This window comes from Fusarium phalaenopsidis, assembly GCF_050370095.1.
Source record: "Fusarium phalaenopsidis strain FUZ10S chromosome Unknown contig_32278, whole genome shotgun sequence".
Classification (NCBI taxonomy): domain Eukaryota; kingdom Fungi; phylum Ascomycota; class Sordariomycetes; order Hypocreales; family Nectriaceae; genus Fusarium; species Fusarium phalaenopsidis.
In genome coordinates, this window is record NW_028145417.1 from 1,113,463 (window position 1) to 1,134,939 (window position 21,477).

Here is a 21,477-nt window from a genome sequence, read left to right on the forward strand (position 1 = left end):
CGGTTCGTGATAATTAAACAAGAGCAAGATAAACAACCGTTGCGGTATTAAAGAACTGCTTGAAAGACGAGGATATGAACAAAAAGGACAGGTTGTTTCTACAAATGGGCGCGGGAGCTTTTCTGAATTTGCCCGAGAAGAGGAAACTTGGGACGCAATCAAAAACTCAACTGTAGGTATGCCCCTACCTGCATGAGAAGACCTAATAGAAACCTGTGACCAGGTTTTGGCGGTGCAAGTGCAGGCCAGCTGGCAACCGCCCGCCATTGCCAGGTCATCAGGGCAGAGTACTTAGCACGTCTTTGCGCTTTAAAATGGACAGGATCCGCCTATGAGCCATCATTGGAGATCCATGATAGCTTTCAACTGAGCCGTGATGCATAGAAGCTGTATAGAAGAGTCGCAGGTTAGAACCTAGAATCGTGTGGGCCTGGCAGAGTACCTAGGTACATGCCAAATGAATGGGATCCCGCAGCGTCAATCTCCTTTGATAACACCATACAAAACCAAGCGCAATGCCGTTGCTTTGTCCCGAAGAGTCCAAGGCTCAAATGCACGACCAGGTGGCCGAGACCATCTGCAATGTTGGGCCCTGCTAGGTAACATCATCAGCCACTTACTTGAAGACACCAAACTATGATGAACAGATGTTGAGGACACATACTCTCACAATCATTGTCATGTAGAAAACGGACAGCACAGTAACAAGAAATGGTGGCCCATAGAGGGATTGTATCTATTTTCATGGCCTCATCCACAAATGCACGAGCCTTCACCACGCCCCTCCTTAGCGCCCTAATCAGGTTTCAAGACTTTCCGAAGGGAGGAAAATAATTGTCGTCTTTCTCAAGCGGTTGATGCTAGTTTTGGCTTGAATTTGTCGTTCAACGGCGCGTTTTTATTTCTCTAGCATGAAAGGTATATGCCAGAAACCGCAAGGCAACGCAAACCCCTTTCCGAATGCATAACCCCGTAAAGCAGCCCAAAAACCGACCCTAATTTCCCTTTTAAACCTCGGTGGTGACCTTCGCCTTGGGGTTCGTGACCTTGACGCCTAGTTGCTTCGCGCGGGCGATGATGTCAATTCGCTTCCTCGACGAGACGTTGTGGGCGATCCTGTGTGACTGTCAGTGTATGTCTCTTGACGGAGAGAAGTTTTCGGGAACGTACTCGGCAGCGTGGGTTCGGTTGTGCATGAGGAGAAGCTCAACGTCGTTGACGTTGCTGACGAGGAAGGCCTTGTGGCCGGAGGGGGTCAGGAAGCGGGTCTTCTTGTTGGAGCCATAGCCGATCTGGAGTCGCAAGTATCAGCACCATGTCCATCCATTCATCCACCGGACAAGAGTCTCTTCTCTGTCCGTCTCGGAGAGGCTGCACGTACAGAGGGCATGGCAATGGTGCCGCGGAAGCGTCGTCGGACACGGCTGTCGATACCCTTGGGCTTGCGCCAGCTGGGGTCCACGCACTTGAACCGGTCACTCTGGTGACGTTCGAAGCGCTTCGTGCCTGCACACACACACGAGTCAACATCTCTATTCCCAATCGACCCGGAAAAATCTTCATCGTTCTCCTCCAAAGTTCGTCGTCGGGCAGTCGTCGAAGGGCATCTCGGGTGGGCGGTACATACGCTTCTTCACGATGGGGACGTGCTTCTTGGCGGAAACCATCTTGATAAAATATGTCAGTACTTCTGGATGCTTGATCGATGAGGTCGTGATCGCATACCTTGACACTGCGGGTTAGTCGACGGGCTGGATGGCTGTGATAGTGTCCGGCGTGAGGATCTGGCAAGGCGAATTTTTGGCAAACGTCGAATTGGGAGCGCTAAGTTTCAAGGGCACAGTTAGGGTTTCCATCACGTGCGCAGGAATTTTTTCGTGCCTCCACAAGTGTGAACCCCCCCTGCCAATTTTTGGTGCGCCGCCTCCAGCAGCCAGCAAAGGCCCACTCAAAGTGGCATAGCGTCTTTCGAGGGCACAAACCCTCTCTTCTGCAAAAATCGACAGGCGAGCTAGACCATCTGTTGCAACACGTCCCGCAGCTCGTTAACCTCACAGCACCCTCCCGGCAATCAGACAATCAGCAATCATGTCGACGACGCAGAGCGTGCAATGCTTCGGCAAGAAGAAGACGGCCACCGCCGTCGCCCACTGCAAGGTTCGTGGGAATGGCGAAATGCTGAGAGATGGGAGAGATCACCAAGGCTAACATGTCCTTTTTTCTGAGAAATAGACCGGCCGTGGTCTGATCAAGGTCAACGGCCGTCCTCTGCAGCTCGTCCAGCCCGAGATCTTGCGCTTCAAGGTACGATTCTGAGCCCTCTCCTGCGATCTACGTCCCTATCATCGAATTCGAGAAAGACGATTGGAACGAGAAATCTCACCGAAACGCGGTGAATGTGGACTTGTGGGAAACGAACAAAATGCTGAGACTTCTGCCAATAGGTCTACGAGCCCCTCCTGGTTGTCGGTCTTGACAAGTTCGCCAACGTCGACATCCGTGTCCGCGTCACTGGTGGTGGTCACACCTCGCAGATCTACGCCATCCGTCAAGCCATCGCCAAGTCCCTCATCGCCTACTACCAGAAGTTCGTCGACGAGCACTCCAAGAACCTCCTCAAGCAGGCCCTCGTCCAGTTCGACCGAACCCTCCTCGTTGCCGACAACCGCCGCTGCGAGCCCAAGAAGTTCGGTGGTAAGGGTGCCCGCTCCCGCTTCCAGAAGTCTTACCGTTAAACAACGGTGTTGCTCGGAATGGGGACAAAAACTCGGGGGAGATCGGAGCGTTGTTGCAGTGGAGGATACTACGGGCAGTGCGGAAAAGGGACTGGAGTCAAATATTCCCTGGTATGGGAATGGGTTTCCCATTGGCATTTGCATGGCCTTGCTTTTGACGGATTGTAAAGGATCTGGCAGGCAAATGAAATCTTCAAAGTTAACGACCGGGCTCGCACTGCAAGAGACTGTGACGTGCTCAATGAATTGTCTTGTTCGCTGGACACGCTCCGATATTAGGCTTCCTGTTTCCTGCAATGTTCCTGTGACGCGTCTGGATGCCGATGTGCTGGATTGCCTTGTGCACTGATGCTCCTGGGGGGAGAGATGGTGTCCGCTTGTCCCTTTGCTCCTGTTTCGGTCGCCCAGCGGCTTCACTTTGTTGTCTTGAGCAGTAACAGAGCAACAAGCTTGTGCCTCGGCTTGAACAATAGGAATTAGTGGACAATAGTTCAAAAACAAGTGACTGCCACTATCATTATTCTCAGATTTAATTCCGAGATACGCAAGTCCTCCCGACCAACTGTTCTCTATCCATCCCAAACTCCTAGCTTTACCTAAAGCAATGACTTTTTGTGTATTACTCCCAGTTCACCGGCCTATTAGCTCACATAAAACAACATCGATGTCCTGGATCCAACCACCCAGGTCAAGAAAAAAATATGAGACACTAAGCTAAACCCCCTCTTATTAGTAGAGCAAGAATAGCTATCTTTAAGTGCTAAGAATTCTAAGGAAAATATCATAAGTAATTTAATGATATTAGAAAGTGATCATAATAATCACTTTGTTTTATTTATCACTTGGTTTGCTCATTGTTAGGTTATGAAGTTAAGCCTTTTTGCTATTTCACGTTTTTTTACGACCGCCTGCCCACCATAACGTCACTCTCCAACAACCACCTTCAAACCACACCTTTACACCTCGCAAGCACCTACCAAATCACCTATCATCAGAGAAATCCTGGCTCTTAGGCTAAAGCCGTCTATAGCACACCCTGAATATCTCTTTTTCTCTGCATATATCGTCTACACCGCGCTGTTGAGATGGAAGGTGACGACGCCCCGCCGACATTGCCCGCCCACAAGGGCTTGACAAAATCAGACTCCAACGTCTCCGCTGGCGGCCGCTCCGTCAAATCGGTATCAGTTGTCGGTTCGCATCCTCTGGGATCGCTTCATGTACATCAGCCTGCGGATGAGGTTCATGTGGAGGAAGATGACGACCTCCCACCACCTCTCGACCCTCCAGCTGGACAGAGCGAGGATGGTGGCAGCTCTATCCACAAGTCATCTAAGGAGAGCTCGTTCAAGTCGTTTCCCGCCTGGGAGCCACTGACGCACAACTTGGGTGGTGGCGACGTGGTTCTCGTCCTTGACCTGCCCGAAGTCTTCACCATCGGATATGATTCTCTGTCTTTCACGGCAAAACATTTCGGTGGCGTCAGAGATATACCGCCAGGTCCTCACTTCTTCTGGGTTGCTCACCCAGGAGGTATTTCTACCCGATGTGGTATCTGGATCGTTACCACTGCCGTGAACACCGTTCACGTCTTGCAATGGGATAGATTCAACGAAGTTCTCGGTGACTCTGCTCGGGCTGAGGCACGCATCCAGGCAAATAACCTTGACACTATCCACTCCAAGCTTGTCCCTTATCATGATCCCAGCGCTGTCAACTCAGCTAGCGGCGAGCTCTCTCAGACTTCTTCGGAAAAGAATCTCAAGATGTGGGAGCAGTTGACAGGGAGAATTACCAAGGGTGTCCTCAACCGTGTCACGGGGCAACATCCTGACAACTGGGCGGTTCACACTGGTGACCGCGTTAAAGGCTCAATACTCATGGCCGCAGAGATAGAGCTCGATGACTCGATATCCAATCCGCTTCTCAAAGCTCGCGAGCTGAACTTCATCTTCGGCCAGCGGTCCAAGACATACTCAACTGATAATACCGGTGCTGATCGGACACTCGAAGCTACAGACGCAACACCCTACATTTTGTCGCTCATTGACAACAATAATATTATCTCCGATGACATTGTTGGCGAGTTCCAATTCTCCTACGTCGTGGGGATGCATCTAGGGAATGACTCGTGCATCCAACAATGGTGGCATACGCTGCTCAAGTTATTCCTCCGAGCCTATATCCTCCCCGCCCGTCGACCGGACCTTGCCGCTGCCTTCATCCGCAGCCTCACTGCTCAGCTATCTTACAGTGCGTCTTGGCTTGATGGCTCCGTTCTTGACTATTCCGACTCGCAAACCCGCGAGCTACGCCTCGCGCTTACAGTCTACAAACGGCGTCTCGATGAACTCCTCCTTGGCCTCGGAGCCCAAGCCACCCCCGAGCAACTTGATGTCGGCACTGCCTTTGCAGGACTCGAGGCCTTTGTTGCCGGCTCGCTGGATTGGGATCTTCGAGGCGCCTACCTTCGCCGCGGGAATGTTATGATGGAGGATGGAGAGCAGGTGGAGCTCGAAGTTACAGATCTGGCTGCCGAAGATGAACGCGGCGAGTGGGCGCCGGAGATCGTGGACCTGGATGAGTCTGGAAGACAGCGTGATCTCGTCTCATGGAACGACTAGCATTGGTAATTCTCCTCTAAAGAATGGTAAAATTCTATATAAAATGTATATTTAATGAAGAGATTCTTTTATAAAGATTTGATCTTCTTCTTTTTATAAACTTATCTATAATATTTAAGTAGACTTGGATTACCTCTTTGCCGTTCCCACGTCTCGTTTATTTCTTCACCCGCATGGGGAGTCGTGCTATGAAGGTCCTCCACATCTGAAGACAGTCCCGCGGCAGAGCGAGGAAAGTAGTTATCCGGAAGTTAAGATGGATGGTTGCGTTCTCGACAAGAATACTTTTCCGGAGGTCGAAAGAGACTAAAGAGGGTTGGCACGCGGGTCAAGAAGTAAATAAGACGCCAGAACATCAAGAGGGTAACCCGTCTCCTCTTAAGGATAATGAATAAATCAATAAAGGTCTTTATGAAATAATATAATAATTTAGAGTATTTTCGTATTTTCATTATAATTTATTTATTATATTTAGGGAAGAATAAGCTGTTCTTTTACGACCGCGTGGCAGGGTCGGCAAAACATGCAGGCAGCCCGGCGCAAACACGGAGACGTCATCAATGTGCCAACAGGATTGAATGGGAGGTTTTGTGAGACAATGAAAGTGATGTAGTGAATGAGACAAAACTTGCAAACACTTTCATTTGATAAAGAAGCAAGACATTGTCACGGGGCATTTGTTGATTTGTAGTGGTTTGACGTCAACCACAGCCTTGCCTTGGTGGTGGTGAGTCGGCACGCTCATGAGAAAGCAGATAATCGTCTCCTGTCAGCACCAAGAGCCTTTAATTGGATTACATGACAAGTGCAACCTTTCTATTACCAAATACAGTGAGAAGAGCACGGTATGAGATACATCATGTACCTAACAAACTGTAGGCGAGAGGCATCAACTCTATCTCATGGCGATGCCGAACAATGCACACTCCCCCGGGCCGTTTTGCTTGCATCCTCCAATTTGCCAACGGCTTTCAACCCTCAAAGGGCAATTCACCGTTTGGAATCGGCACCTGGCAGAGAGGATAGACGGGTACCTTTTGCACTCGGGCACATGGGCGTCAAGGGCTGCAGGTCAACGGTCATGAGCCGCATGGCCCCCTGCAAGCCTCTGCCGCCTCATGTTTATTCAGACGACAGCCGCATATCGCAACGTTTTGCAGCTGACACTTTTGATATAGAACAACCGTTTATTACAAACTGTTAGAATGTCATGTTGCTCTGACGCAAGTTGGTGTATGAAACCGCTCAATGCTGGCATTCAACAACGCCTAGTCAAGGGCTATGATCAGTATATGGATACCTCTTGGTGGTCAAGCCGCAACAAGAGCGTCCGAACCAAACGACACCCACACTGCAGGCATTACAATCCGCTTTAACTTTGAGACAAGACCTGCCAACCCAAACAAGCTCGGCTCAAAGACCCTCAGCACTCTATTCCAACACGAGCCAACAAAACCCCACGCCCCTTGCAAGGCCCTTACCACGCCGTAACCACAACGAGATAAAAGCCGGCGTGCGCGCCATGGATCCCAGGTCTTGTGGTGCATCAGCGTCTGTGTGTCCTGGGGCCGTTTTTTTTCCTCCAACGGTGCTTGTGACCCCCCCCTGGTTTACTTTTTTGGGGGTGCGCGAGAGTGGGCTCGGCCCCGTCCGTCCGTGAACCGCGCCGTCGGGTTTTCGGCTATCGACTATGAATTTTCTGCTAGGCTCGCCTTGGGATAGATGCGAGTTTACTTCACGTCATGGGCTTGGTGGTGGTTGCTGCATGTGATGGGGAGGAAAAGTATCTATACCGAGAGGGCAGGGTAGAGGTTGTAGGTAGGTTATAGTGGTTGCAGCTCGTCTATTGTTCTACCCGTATATCCGTACTGCCGTATCTATAGATCGGATCACAATTAATGCCACAGCCTTGTTGCTCGATGCGCTATGAAACACATCTACCTTTAAATATCGGCTTAAATATTGCTTTGCAATTCCTTACCATGTTCTAGACAAAAGCCCTTGCCGTTGAACCAGAGCCTCGTCTCTGCACATTCCATCATCAACGCCTCATGTCTGTGATGAGTGTGGTTGTAGTCACCTCACGTCGTACAAAAAACCAATGGTTAAAAAAAGAACCCGAAATGTTTGTGCAACCCCAAAAATCCCCATTTAACATGTTCACACCCATCTCAGCCTGCTTGGTCAAGTCTCACACCACAGCCAGAGTCGGGGGCTCGGCCGAGAAACCGCACAATCAAGTTCCATTCATGTAGGTGCCTCACTCATAAGCTACCTATTAAAAAAAGGGAAAGGCAAATGGTCACTTCTGCACCCTGCAGATTCCTCGTTTCGGAAGAACAAACTAACTACCAACATACATATTTCTCGACCGGTCGCGCGCCGCCTCTAAAAGAGCATAGACCGGACCGTGTCCATGCAAGGTCCGCAGTTTGCAGCATGTCTTGTTCTTGTCTCTCTTCTCGTCCTTTGACAACAGCGGCTAAATTCTCCTAGCGCTGGGGCTGCCGGGACACCCCCTTGTCCATCCGCAACGGCGTCACACACACTGCAACTGGACACACACACACACACACACACACTCACTCACTCATTCAGGCTGGGCTGGGCTCACACTTGTTTTTACCGTCGCTATGGCCTTGGTAAAGTTGGTTCCGTCTTAAAAAAAATTTCGGCCTCACACGCCCCCCCTTGTTAATCCTGTATCTTTTGTTCTTTTTAATTCTTCCGGCCAAGCATCGCAGTAGCTTATCTGCATGCGTGCGTGTTTTGGTGGTCAAGTTTGACAAGAGGGGGAGACCCGACATGCGCATGCACCGCACCCACAGACTGATGGAAGTCAATCGGCAATGCAATCGTGGAGCATCCATGGATGCCGGGCCGCTCGCTTCCCGTCCGTTTCTATAATAAATCGTCAGCTGTATTATCATCGTTGCACATATCCCGCCCCTTGCCCTTGCCCTTGTCTTGATCCCTCAAATGCCGGTGTTTAGACCGTACGATATATGTGGGCTCTCGTGTCGTGTCGTGCGTGCGTGTCTTGTCTGAGATCCAGATGCCTCTGTAGGAGAGATCCCAGCTGCAGATCCTCCCGGCGAGATGGCTTCGATCCATCCTCATGGATGCTATGTTATGCTTGCTGCTCACTAACAGCGCACACGCCCACCCTCCTTCTCCTCTGTCTCTCCTCGCCAATCTGTTTAGATCTCCTCCACTTGGCGTTGCGTGCCTCACCAAGCGATCAGACCACCCTTCGAAATCCTCACTATATCCGTACACGGAACCACGCTGCGCTAGCCCAGGCGTCTTGTCTTTGTGTAACCCGACCTTTCCTTAACCTTGCCTTGCCCTGCCTGCCCATCCCATCCCCCATCCCTGGCCCTGCTTTTCGCACCCCGACTATCTCGTAGCCGCCTTAGCGTCTGTCGTACAGCCGCAACCTCAACCCACCCCCTTCCTTTCTGTCCTCTTGCCTGCATCCGCATCCGCCTGCTGCCTACTGCGTCTGCCTGCTTCTTGCCGTGGTCTTGGTCTTGCATTCAGGGGACCCCGGGGCACGCCACCCACGTCTCCCAAAATCTCACATCAAGAATGTCTTAAACCGGTACTCAACGACACAAGGCTGACTTGTCACAACCCGACACAACGGTGCCCCTTGTCTATTGAGGGAAGCCAGCATGCCATGCGATGCCATGTGCTGTGCCTGCTTGTTGCTACCCACACAATATGCATATCGTGTTCCAGTGACACCCGGTTTGCCCTGACGCCTTCAAGCAATATAGCTGCAACCCTCAACATGCTCCTCCCTCGCATCATTTATATCCAAGATATCCATAGTAAATATTATCTCTCGATCTCATTAGTCTGTCAGTATTCTTCTCATTGATTTACAACACCACTGTGGCATTCTCACAAAGATATCTTTCTCACCACCAAACCCTCTTTGGCACGCATCACAACAAGTTACTCGGGCAAATATTTGCTTCGCGCATCAACAATCCTCTTTGCTATAATGTTGTCGTTACTTCAGCTATGGACATGTTTCTTGACAACTATGGTGTCGATTGCTTCAGGGCACCCATAGTGCCTCGTCAGGTTCGTGACAGTCCCCTGGCCGCTTTACACAAAAAACTGGGCTGATGATATGATTGTGCGTACGCAGCTGTCGCCACATCTCGCAGAATCATCTCGCGGCTCTCCTTCATCATATGCCACCATCATCCATCTCAAATGCAGATAACAAAACCGCGCCAAACCCCCCGCCTCCCCCATGCCGCCCCTTTAACCAGCCACCGAATGCTCGTGAACTATAAAAAAAAGCGTGCAAAACAAAAAAAATGTCGAACTCCCAAATATTGTCTTGGGAAGGCGTGCATACGTAAAACTCCAGAAAGCCAGAAATGAGAAAAAGTCTGGGCAGTCAGACTTGGGCGGGGAAAACCTCGAGACGCAAGAGCGTCGATCGAGATGCTACCCAAGCTGAAGCAGAGGGTAATTACCGAGTAAAGGGCTCCTATGCGAGATCTCTCCGCCTCAAGGACTGCGATGACCGCTAGGCCTCTTGGGATGGAGAGCACATAGAGGTGATGAGGTCCATATAATACAGCAGCGGGTATTCTTTTTCATCTCGACTTTTGGTGACTTTCCTCCTCTAGAAGCCTGATCCTTGGCCAGTCACTCCCTTAGTGGCTGGGGGGCTGTCCTCCGTTTGCTAGGCTGCGTTAGTGCATGGGGTCAAGGGCGGCAGCCGCTTCAGGCCGCCGCCAGTCTGTGCGACGTACATTGATAAGAGATGCCCTGGCTAGGCTGTGCGTAGGGCGAGTGAGGCTGATAGTTGGAATACATGTGGTTGTTGTAATCGGGCAACGGCTGTTGGGGAACAGATGCTGTAGGAGGAGGAGGATACTGAGCAGGCTGGTAGCCGATAGGAGGCAACTGGACTGGTCGGCTTCCGGGATAGGTTGAGGTCGGAGTGCCATCGGGGCCTTGAGGATCAGGTCCTCCGTTCTGAACTTGTGCTGCGGCCGCCACACGTTGACGCTCCTCCTCAGCCTTTCGCGCGGCTTCCTCCTCCTTCTTCCTCTGCTTCCACTCCTTTCGAATCTCTTTGAATTCTGTAGCGTGTGTTAGCCAAGCCCGTCTCAGACATGCCATTTTTGAAATTTCCTTGGCCTAGACGCGCCGGAATTCCAAGCCACGGTAAACTTACCCTCAGGAGTGCGCTTCTGTCCGTGGGATTGCATGGTAACATGAGCATTAAGATGGTTCAGTGTGCCGTAGGCCTTTTCACAGCCATTCCAACCGCACTTGTACATTCGCTCAATCTCTTCGTATCGTCGTCGAGGTCGCTTATGCTGCTGCGCACCAGGAATGGGCACGAAAGAGTAAACCTAACAATCAACCAAATTAGTCACGGCTCCAAGAGTGGCGTCGAAGATTGGCTCCAGTCTCGCGACGAAACGCGCTGTTTCCAACAAAGAGTGCTCCTTCACGGCGCGAAACGCGCAAATCCAACTCCAACTCCGTCTTCATCTTCCTCGCTCGCAGCGCAAAACGTACCTGATTGGGCCTGGCAGGGGGCGGCGCCGAGGCAGGGTTTTGGGCGTAAACAGGGTGGCCGGGTGTCAACGGCGCAGCGCCGTGATGCCCATAGCCCGTCCAGTCCGGCCGCGGCTGTGCATACATGCCACTGCTGGGATGAGAGTAGCTGTGTGTCATGTCCGGAGCGGGCGCATAGGGGGATTGCTGCCCGTAAGAGGCGTAAGTCGGACTCGGCGCGGCGATGGACGGATCTATAGGAACATCGTTGTCAGACTTGACCGGGTGGGCTTGATGGTTTCGCCCATCCTGCTGGGGCATTGACGGACTGTTCTGTTGTTGCGCCATACCTCCGCTGCTGGGGGTGCTGGCAGGATGGTATGAACGCTGGATGTGGTCTGGAAAAGATCCGGATCGGGCTGACTGAGGATAGACGCCGTACTCGGAGGTGGGAGTGCCCGAGGTCGAGTAGTTGGCTTCCTGCTTGACAGGATATTGCGCAGCAGATGCGTGATCTGCCGTCGAACCTTCAGAATTGGTGTCGCCGAAGTTGCTGGGATAGGGCGAAGGCAAACCTGACTGCGAGTACTCGGGTGCACTTCGTTCCATAGAGATGGGAGAGCTGAGGAGCGCGTCCACGGTCACCTCGGAGCCAAGTTTGGAGTGGTGGTGGTTGGTTGTGCTTGGTGAAGAGTGCAGCGATGCGCGGTGGTCAACAAAAGTATGAGGTTGCTGTGTTGGCACCAGGAACATGCTACTACTCCACGGCAAGAGTGATAGGGCGATGGCCGGCCAGGTTTAGCTCCAAAGCCCGCGTCAGGTTGGTGTTTGATCCAGCAACAGGGGAAAGAAGGGCAATGGCTGAGCGCTTGCAAAGAGACTTGCGGCGGCGCGGCGGTATATGTTGTTGGCGGCGGTAGTAGTAGCGCCGTTCGCGAGACCAAGGGTTGGATTATGGTTAAGTGCGTGATGCGAGCACCTAGGCCGAGTCCTTGGGCGCGGATCTTGCTGGGGAGGGGAGATGGGGATGGGGGGATGGAGCCTAGGGGGCAAGGATAGTCTCGTTCTTTCCACGATCACAGAGAGGTCGGGCTAAGTCGTCGGCACTGCTTGGGGAGCGACACACTAATATAGTGCGTTGTTGAAATCGGACTGGTACGGTGGGCTCTGCCGGATCCAAGAGGGTCTAGCGCATCAGGCCCCCAGGTGCCAGGGTGTGCCAAACTGTATCTTCCCACAATACACTGACTCTTGTCTCTTCTGAGCGACTCAAGTCCTTGCAGGGGGGAGGGGTGTGTGTGGACGAGTCTGCGCGAGAAAGGTTCTGGCAATGACGGAGACGTCGAGCGTGGGCGGGACCGAAAGAATTTTATAGGGTCCCAAGGGAAAGAAATGGATGACGGAGAGATGGGGAGGATTCGGTCCTCCGCAACAACCTGGGGGCGAAAAGGGCGTCAGTCTCTGCTCTGGTGGGACCAGCAGGCAGGGTACGCGCGCAGCAGCAGAAGCAGGAGCAGCAGCTTTGTCAACCCTCCGAGGCCCAGGGGGACAAGACAGCAAGTACGTCTGGTTGGCTGGTGACGGTCTGTCGGTGCTTGGGTCCAGAGTGGAAGATGCCGAAAACAACGGAGGCGAGGTGCAAGCAACTTGGCCAGGCCAGGCCTACCCAGTGCAGTGGCAGTGGGATTTTGCGCTTATCGAAAGCTGTGGATAGCGTAGCGTAGCGTGCGTGGGCTGGCTGGTCTGGTCTGAGAGAGGGGCGTGCGAGTTCGCGCAAGCAGATGAGAGAGTCCCAAGTCGGGGTATTTCCGTGGTAGCGCGAGCAGATGGTCGACTTAGTTCACAGGCCAGAAAATCTGCTGGGTCGTGGTCGATCGTTCTGCCGAGGGTACCCCACGTCGACCGGTGCCGGATCTGCCGCTGACTCGTGCCTCTGAGCGAAAGCGGCGAGCAATTACGAGAAGGAACAGCTGCCCAGGGAGCAAAGGGGGTGCAGCGACGAGGTCGAGATGAATGAAGGAGGCGAGGTGAAGTGGAGGTGAGAAAAAACGGGAAGGCCACGGGCTGGCAGCTGCGTTTTCCTGCCTCTGGTTAGACACACAAGAAGAAATTTGAAGGCCCGGTGTGAAGGAGCCCAGGAGAGGAGCAGACGAACGGGAGACCCCTGTCCCCTGTCGTCCTGCTGCGTCCTGCGACCTGCTGGCTGGGTAGTGGTGGTGGTCTCTGCTCTCATCAATCTCCCCTGAAGGGGGCCAGGTTCATCACTCATCACACACGACTTGTGGCGGAGGTGCGGTGCGGTGCGTTGCAAAGGGGATTTGCTACTTGGGCAGCCAGAGGGGAAACCAAGGTGTGCCAGTCAGATGCAATCTGTCCATATGCTCTGTTCTGGAGGTTTGTCGGCGGTAAGGCGCATTGCCTTTCGGTGCTTCCGCCTCGGTGAGTCCCATCATCCCACGGGCATCTGGACGCGTCCTGTCTTCTGGGGAGGTTACAGACTTCTGAGCACGACTGCAGCGCAACCTGCGAGGGCCATCACGAAGCCGGCACAATGGACAAGGTGACCGGGGTGTTGCAGGGGGGTGGTCGCCGCGTGCCCTGCGCTCTCTGCTTCAGAGTCCCCACATGGCGAACGACCCCGTACTGGGCAAAGGGCTCGAGGAATGCCCACGGGAGGTCTCCTCCACCGGATACAGTGCGTAGAGCGAATCCCTGAGCTGCGGCAGCAGATCTGCGGCCTTTTCCTTGGGTCGAGCCCAATCAGACGCCCAGGTTTGCAGAATGGCTGGTTCCACCACCGAGGAGGCGTCCAGGATCAATGCAGCTTGTGGCTTGGCTTCAAGGACCCCAAAGAGCAAAGAGGGGTCAGGCAGGTTAGTTGCCGATTTTCCAGCTTGTCGCCTGGGTACCAATGGGCGAGGACCTCGATGAAGGGGAACGGAACGGGGTTCGGGTGCGCGGATTGCCATGGTGCGTGTTCAAGGCAGGACCGCCGATGAAGGAGAGAGATTGCGAGTGTCCCCTTGTGACCTAGACTGACTCAGGGCAGGATACCGAGACCTGGACAAGGTATGTTGAAAGCCGCAGAACGTGGCGGCGAGACCGCGAGGGTGTGAAAGAGCCCGGTGTAGTGGTTCTCAGCAGACGCTAGTCGCAGTCGCGCGCGAACCAGACTCGACGATGGATCAGAATATTCTCCGCGACACGACTGTGTAACGAGCGTTTTTGCTGTGCGCAACCCACGCCCGCCAGCCTGATGAACCGAACCGGCTCGTTGCTGATGTGCCAATGTGGAATCGGTGGAATCGACGACTGTTGACGTGCATGGATGGACGGACATCTACGTCGTTAGCAACTCGAGTGCCGGCGCCGTTAGCCGGTCCAAGTCTCCGTATCCCCTCCTTTCGTTGAGTTGGCTTCGAGCGGATGCAGCCCGTAGCTCCAGTTCAGCCCTAGAGGTGGTCAGTCTGGCTGAGGTCGACGGGCGCTATGTGATCCGGTCTTCGGGGAAGATGAAACGGTTCCAGGGCCTGTCCTTGGAATGGAGCTGCCATCCTCTCTTGTTTTATGCTTGGCCTTGTTAGCATAACCTGCCTCTCTTTCCTTAGTGGAATGAATCATGGATGGGTGACAAGGGATAGTACCTACGTTATGTACTTGGGTGTTGAGGAGCACATTGTGTCTGGGCAAGCCAGAACGCATCACAGACAACAGACAATGATGAGTGGGCAGAACGCAAGGTCATAGGCCTTCTTAAAGCCGAGAAAAGAAAACTGTTTTCTTCTAGACGGAACAAACTCGCGTGGAAAGTTGATGCAAGGCTCAAACTCTCATTAGATCCAATCTGACATTAGCTTCTCAACCAGCCATGCACACGCAAGGCTGATGGTGAGCTCGGTCTGTTCACATAACTCATATCAGATAATTATCAATATTTCAAGCAATTTACTTCCGTTTCGTGGCACGGGTTACGGTTGTTGCATCGTTCAGAGCTCGGAAGGAACGGTGGTTGCGTAACTTCCAGGTTCCTTGTGTGCTGCGCATTTACAACTGACGATGCCAACCATCCTTGAGACTTGCACCAAACACGACAAAAAAAAATATTTTGCGAATTGCTCGAGAACGCAAACGCGCAGCCAATCGCATTACAAGACACAGCTTTCCAGTCTCCTTCCATCATTCCCGGTTTTGCCACTTTGCACCAGCAGCCTTACACGGCATCGCAGATGAGTGCCGCTTCTTGGCTTTGATTGACCTGTTCCCCCCGTTTCCGGCACCCTGGCACGCTCGACGTCTTTCTGGTCGAATGATCGGTCCTGGAGTCTCTAGGGCCCAAAGATCTCAAGCGACCCGAATGTCTGGGAAGAACTAAACGGGGCTTGAATGTCCTAAAGAGGCACAGCCGGCCCATCTCGTTGGAGTCTACCAAAGGTAATTAGTGGACTGCCCTACCTTAGCCTCCACTGGTACCTCGACTCGCCCGCCTGTTCGTCAGTGCAGAACAACGCATCGACAACTGCATCGGCCGCTTATACCAAAGATCACAGCCGTTGACGAGCCTGCATCCTCGGGTTGCTCACAGAGCCTGTCAATTCCGCCGCACCACGCCGCAATGCATCAACACGGTGTCTGACAACATGCAGATGCCTCACATGACGAACCAATTGACGGTCAGCGTTGCCCAATCAAGCATGAATTGGGCGGCAAGCCCACAATGATGCAAGTGGGCAGGGGAAGCCAGGCGAACAAGCACAGTACATACCATCCATCGCCTATCACACGTCGTGCCCTGTGTTGCAAGGCTGGGCGATATCAAGCACCATATCAGGGTCATCGGACCCAAGCCCCAGCTCTGCCATCCTTCACCCTTGACCGCATCCCATCCGCCCTGGACCATCCAAGGGCGCAGAGTGATGCAGTTGCCGTTGCACAATCGAATCGAAGCTTTCAAGAAGGCTCCACGTGTTGACTTGACTCTGTGCTCCCTCAGGCTTGCAAGACAAAACAGTCTCGAATGGTGCTCACGTGGAGTATCCACTGATGCGCAACCCATGCCGATTCTAGCCCTTTGTGGCCCAGTGGCTGGGCCCTTGTGCTACATTTACGAATAGCAGCTCTTCCGCGACATCGTCCAGAGACAGGGTCGTCGACCGCTCAACCATTCAGCCGACACCGTTAGTGGCCGTCAGAATTGGGGGGCCGATTCTTGGTCCTCGTCGTCAAGACGTTGATCCCACCGACACTGCACTGTGCTGCATCGTGTCCACACACCTCCAGGCCTTCAAACCCGACGTCAACCACCACAAGTTGTCCGTGCGCCCTGATATGCGGGCGGAATTGCTTTTCATTTCCCTCTTGGCGTGCATGCAGCACCTCAATATTCATTACTCTCCAAGTTGGTCCAAGTCCTCCGCATTGGACATGGGGATGCGCCTCTTCTGCCTCCCAACTCTGTTGCAAGTTGCCAAGGCATACCACACTCGCGAATCGGCCAACCAAGGTGGTCACCAGAGCGCATCGATCTGTGCCCTTCTCCAGAGCGCGAAGCACCGCGTCCCAGATCGCCTGCGGGGGGTTGAATTCCCTAGTGGCGCGTCTAGCCTGTGGATGCAAGTCGAGGCGCTCGTGGAGGGTGGATGCCCACCTAGCTCCCGGCTCCCTGTCACGCATCAATGGTACCGTATCTCAACCTCAGGCATTCGGCACCTCTACCCTGTGGGCATGGAGGTGAACAGGCATTCCCTGACTCGCCTTTGCAATCAGCCATCTCCGCCCATGCGCCAGTCCCCTTTTGACCTTAGACTTGCTCAAGAGGGGGGCTTTGGTTCTATCAACTCTGGGGGCAGCGCGTCAAGACGCTGCTTATTCTATTCGACCTTCTTGGTTTGCTGAGAGGCTGGAGAACACGCTCCAGGTGATCATGTACCGACAGGAAGGCTCTTTCGCGACCAAGGCGCAATGTTCGCGTTTTTCCTTCACATCCCCTCACACCCCCCCTTTTTTTCTTTTCCCTTCTCGAATGCAACCCTCTCCGTAATGTTCGTCTTGACCGCCTTCTCGGTGCATTTACCCAGACGTCCAATAATTACGCAGCCCGAGCCCGCAGATGAACAAGATAAGGCATGCCTGATTTTGTTGCGGCATATTCCTTTTGACATGGGAGCGATGGGCCCGCAAAGGATGGGACGGAGAAGGGCATCATCGACACTGCACCTGGCTAACTCTGCAGGGGAGCGATTGTCTGGACCTCCTGTGTACCAGGGTTGAGGACTCAGCAATCATCAGCACGGTCAAAAAGGTACTCCGTCCATACTGTCATCAGACGGTCCACAACAGCAGCAGACACGCCACGAAGAATGAAGTATTTGAAGCTCGTCATTACTTGCATCTATGACCCACAGTTACTATTTGACATGCCCATGTCTGTATTTTCTTTGCCCGTCAAAGAAAATCTTCACATTGGATGGTCTGATATCAAAGTGATCAGAGAGCTGCTAGTCGTTGCTCCCCGAATGCTTCGGTCTCGCGCACAGGTCAACTGGGTAACCCTGAGGCTCCCACCAAAACGATACCAGTCGGCCGGGAACGACCTCCCAGGGCCTTGTGGCTCTCATCTTTCGGCTAACTAGAAGAGGATAAACCGTGCTGCAAAGCCCTAATCATGGGCGTGGGTCTAGAAGAGTCGGAATCCCGGCTTCCCAAAGTCCCCACCCGCGCTGGAGGAACGGAGTCTGGTGGACGACAAGTCTGTCACGTCTGTGTCAATCCCAGGACAAACTGCAACGAGCTTTCGTTTATCTCGTTGGTCAACAGGATCCGAGCATTCGAGCCAGGAGCATTTGAGCGAGTAAGAGCCGAGAAAAGAACGGCCAGCTGGAGATGCCCCCCGAAAAGGGAAGTTGGGGGGAGCCTTCCTCAAACAGAGATCCGTGTGAGGTCCTCCGTCTTTGCACCTGGCGGTATGGGTTCTAAGAAGCCATCATGACAGCTGCCACTGATGAGTGTGGGCTTGACACGGCGTCTATACGACCTTGCTAGCTGGTCCGATTTGGCGTCCTCCAAATGCAGATACATCTAATCAGATAGGCTTATTAGCCATGGGGACGCCAAAAAAGCCTGGGAGGTTAGTTGGCTGATCCCCGGAGTGAGCATCACTAATCCATCCAGTACGGCCAAAACCCCGGTTTTGGCTCGAATAGCGAACAGGCATGACATTTGCTATTCTCTTGTTGGACATGCGCTTTAGCTTTCTCCTTGGTCCAGCCATCCCGATGTCCAATGCTTAAACTGGTCCAGGGACTCGGCGTCAACACCGTTCTCCTTAGTGTCCCTGGCGTTGCACAGATACCGACATCTCGGAAGCACGACAAGCCGGGCAACATCCACTCTTCCAAGGAGAGAAAGGCAGCTCACCTCCTAGTGGTCACCCTATCTAGCGTCGTTTCGGGCGCTTTAGCCCCAAGCTTCCAGCACAGACATGAGCTTGAACCACAGGCAGGGCTCATGAGTCGGTGGATGTCACTTGCATTCAGGAACGTGTGAAACTACGGCAAGCCATGAACTGTGACGGTGGACGGCAGTCGGCCTAGCCTGCGTCGACGGTGTCTTTCATCCCCAGCAAACGGTTAAACTAGTCAAAAGCCGGGACGGCCACGATCTCAGGGCTTCCCGTGGTCCTGGGAATCTCCCGCACGCCGTCTCTATTGTCTTGTGCGACCTCAAGCCACGGCAAGAGGACGAAAGTCGCCGACCACCCTGCTCAAAGCAGGACCTCACTGCGTTGAGATCGAATAATGTACGACGGAAGGCCACAAGGAAGCCGGGCCAGGTGACCAGTCATCTCACTGATCTACGGGCCAATCTCAATTCCTCTGTGCTGGCCGCGCCCCACCGCACGACGAGGACATTCAGATCTTGGTGGGCTGAGAGACGCTAGCGATCTCCAGAACAGTGGGCGCAAACAACCAGACGACTCAGCTCATTAGCGCAAATCAACTTGGGTACGGTGCGCAAGGTGGGACTGGGGGATTGCGCACTTGGGAGTTTGCAGTTAGGCGCAAACCTGAAGAACTGGGGTGAATTGCCCAACTTGGCGTGTTGCTTGTGAGTCCGGAAGCCAACCTGTCGCGACTATGGTTCGTCCCTTGTACTCCGGCAGTCGCCGGAACCAAGAAGCAAAACGCATACGAAATCTGGAGCACGGAGGTTGGGCTGGGGTTCTCTGCCTTGGTTAGCTACAGCGGGCTCTTGGGGCGTCGAAGTCGACACGGGGCATTCCATTGTCGATGGCTGATATCAGCGAGCATCTAGAGATGGGAGACGGGCAGTTTCATGTCATGAAACAGGGCGGAGCTCGACGTCGTGGTGTCAGTGACGATCCCGATGATGGTTCTGGAACCTCGAGGCTGAAAAACTGAACGACACCTTCCTGAAGGGTCCTCAGCTGAGCTGAGGCTGCTGGCTGTTGACTCGCGAGGATGATGCCTCATGGGCAGTGCTCACGTTTCAACTCCTGACCAGATGCATTGCCCATCCCCGCCAATCCGCCAACCCTGATCTGGAAAGATGAGACGAATCGCGACAAGACAAGTTGGCTCTGGATGAATTTGAGAACCAACAAAAGGGGTTGTCGCGCGCGGCAGCCGCTTTCCTCTAGCTCTTCCCCAGCCACACAAGGCGGCTTTCAAGTTTATTTGCTGATTGCTTCAACCATAAGCTGAGGGAGGGCGGTGCGTGCTAAGATCGCCGTGTGTTTACTCACGTATGCTGGGGCCATCCCACGCTCCCACTTGTTCCCAGGACATGGGTTGAAAACCCAACCCATTCTTGTTGCTGACTGCTGCGCTGCGCTGCACCGACGCTCGCTGCAAGTCGAGAGGGCGAGAGGGGGCGCTTAGCTTTTCCGGGTACGACACCTGGTCAAAGTTGGAAATTGCGGAGCGGAATTCTGGGATTCTGGGATTCTGCCGCGAGGGAGATGAGACTGACGGAGAGACAGGGCGATGCCGTCGGCAGTATCCATCCGGCACCTTGTCCCGCCACCGACGTAATGACCCAATGGGCGCTGAATCGCACGTTGAGATTTGGGCAATGGCTCTGGCTGCGGGAGAGGTTGTTATTGGAAAGGTGTCGCACCGAGATGAGCTGTGTGGTGCAGTGCAGACTGGGTCAACAGCTTAGTCTCCACCAAACGAAACACGCCCAGCGGCGGCGAGACGGCTGGTCAGTCCCAGCAGCATGGGGCTCTTCAGGAGGTGGATCTCGCCCATACCTTGTACCCGGAACCGCAGCAGCAAGGACTGCCCCCCTCTTAGCGCCCCCGTGATAGTTCACGACAGCGAGGCCTGGCTGTCGGGCCTGGTAGCCTGGCTATCGCGGCTCGCCTGTGGGCTGGGCGGGCACCCGTTTTTTTCCCTCATGTGCGCTGATGCACTCAAGCGCCCAAACCTGCCAACATCGACAAGCAAGGCATTCTGTCTGGAAATCTTTCTTTGGTGGTCCCTTGGTGGCTGTGACGTAGCACCTTGATGCCACAAAACGGAGAGATATCCGTATCGATTTCCTGCCGAGTCAAGAAACTTTGCTACAGGGGCGTGGTGCTCGGCGAGACGAATGATTCTCAAACGACGGACGGGTCAATGGGGCTCAGTGACATGCAAGAAATGCAAAGATATTGTGTCTGCTGCCTGTTGTTCAATCAGGAGTCTCTCGAGGACGTCAGAGAGAGGGGGGCGTTGCTTTGGCAGGGCGTCCTCCCCCATCCAGGCAGAGAGAGGAGGCTGGATGCGACGAAATATACAGCATAATGACGGGCGTTCACAATTTGCACATGGATGCGGGCAGGCATACATGCGCACATGCGAGGGCACAGTACTCGGTACGGAGTATTCCCATCTGGCAATGGAAGAACGTCTGTCTCAGTTGGGCGTTCGCCGCGGCATAGGAGCAGGCAGAGCAGAGGCAGAGCGGAAGGGCTGTCAGATGTCACAAACCTGGATGTCAAATGACGAAGGTCAAGGCAAGATCAAGCACGACGCGAGCATGACAGGAGGCCATACGATATAGCACGACAAGAAATGACTGTGCGGTGGTCCGGGCTACGGTCGCGTCTGGAGAAGGGCCCGGCTAGGCATGGAGAATCCAGGGCAAGGGCATTCATACTTTGCATGGGGACGGGCACGCACACAGGAAGCACACAGGGGGGGCTGGAAACATGGAAGCGGGCAGGTTGTTGAGCATTGATCAGGAGTTGATTCAGCTCCACGGTGTTGCGCAATCCAACCAAGATTGGCACCAGGCACTCGGGGATAAGCCACAGGTCCAGATTCAAGCTCTCATGCGCATTCCTGGGGTGCGTCGACAGTACAGTCGACAACAGCAAAGGAAGGGTTCGCTCACCGTCTCTCATGTCACCCTCTGCTCACACATCCTGCCTGCTCTGCTCCCCTCCCAGCGGAACCACCGAATCTCTGGTCAACCAATCCGCAGACGCAGGTCAAGATTGGATTTGTGATGAATTCCCTGCCACCCATGGCCGCCGAGCGATTTGGCAGTGGCGGATTTCGTTTCTTTTCCTTGGT

General features: G+C 53.7%; 4 protein-coding genes across 4 annotated transcripts; 2 read left to right on the top strand and 2 right to left on the bottom strand.

Moving 5' to 3' along the window:
* Positions 1–1,007: 1,007 nt before the first annotated feature.
* On the bottom strand, positions 1,008–1,667 carry LRP88_00959 (60S ribosomal protein eL32; the record flags this gene model as incomplete). The annotated part of the gene is made up of 4 exons (XM_083237661.1): positions 1,008–1,116; positions 1,171–1,292; positions 1,382–1,506; positions 1,628–1,667. The coding sequence occupies 4 exons, from the start codon at positions 1,665–1,667 to the stop codon at positions 1,008–1,010; spliced, it is 396 nt and encodes a 131-aa protein (XP_083106166.1).
* Positions 1,668–2,088: 421 nt separating this feature from the next.
* Positions 2,089–2,735, top strand: LRP88_00960 (40S ribosomal protein uS9; the record flags this gene model as incomplete). The annotated part of the gene is made up of 3 exons (XM_083237662.1): positions 2,089–2,157; positions 2,233–2,304; positions 2,445–2,735. 3 exons carry the CDS (start codon positions 2,089–2,091, stop codon positions 2,733–2,735), a joined length of 432 nt encoding a protein of 143 aa, XP_083106167.1.
* A 1,085-nt stretch (positions 2,736–3,820) lies between these two features.
* On the top strand, positions 3,821–5,359 carry LRP88_00961 (AAR2 protein-domain-containing protein; the record flags this gene model as incomplete). Its single annotated transcript, XM_083237663.1, has 1 exon — positions 3,821–5,359. The coding sequence occupies one exon, from the start codon at positions 3,821–3,823 to the stop codon at positions 5,357–5,359; it is 1,539 nt and encodes a 512-aa protein (XP_083106168.1).
* A 4,682-nt stretch (positions 5,360–10,041) lies between these two features.
* On the bottom strand, positions 10,042–11,650 carry LRP88_00962 (uncharacterized protein; the record flags this gene model as incomplete). The annotated part of the gene is made up of 4 exons (XM_083237664.1): positions 10,042–10,070; positions 10,141–10,473; positions 10,569–10,749; positions 10,919–11,650. The coding sequence occupies 4 exons, from the start codon at positions 11,648–11,650 to the stop codon at positions 10,042–10,044; spliced, it is 1,275 nt and encodes a 424-aa protein (XP_083106169.1).
* Between the last annotated feature and the right edge of the window lie 9,827 nt (positions 11,651–21,477).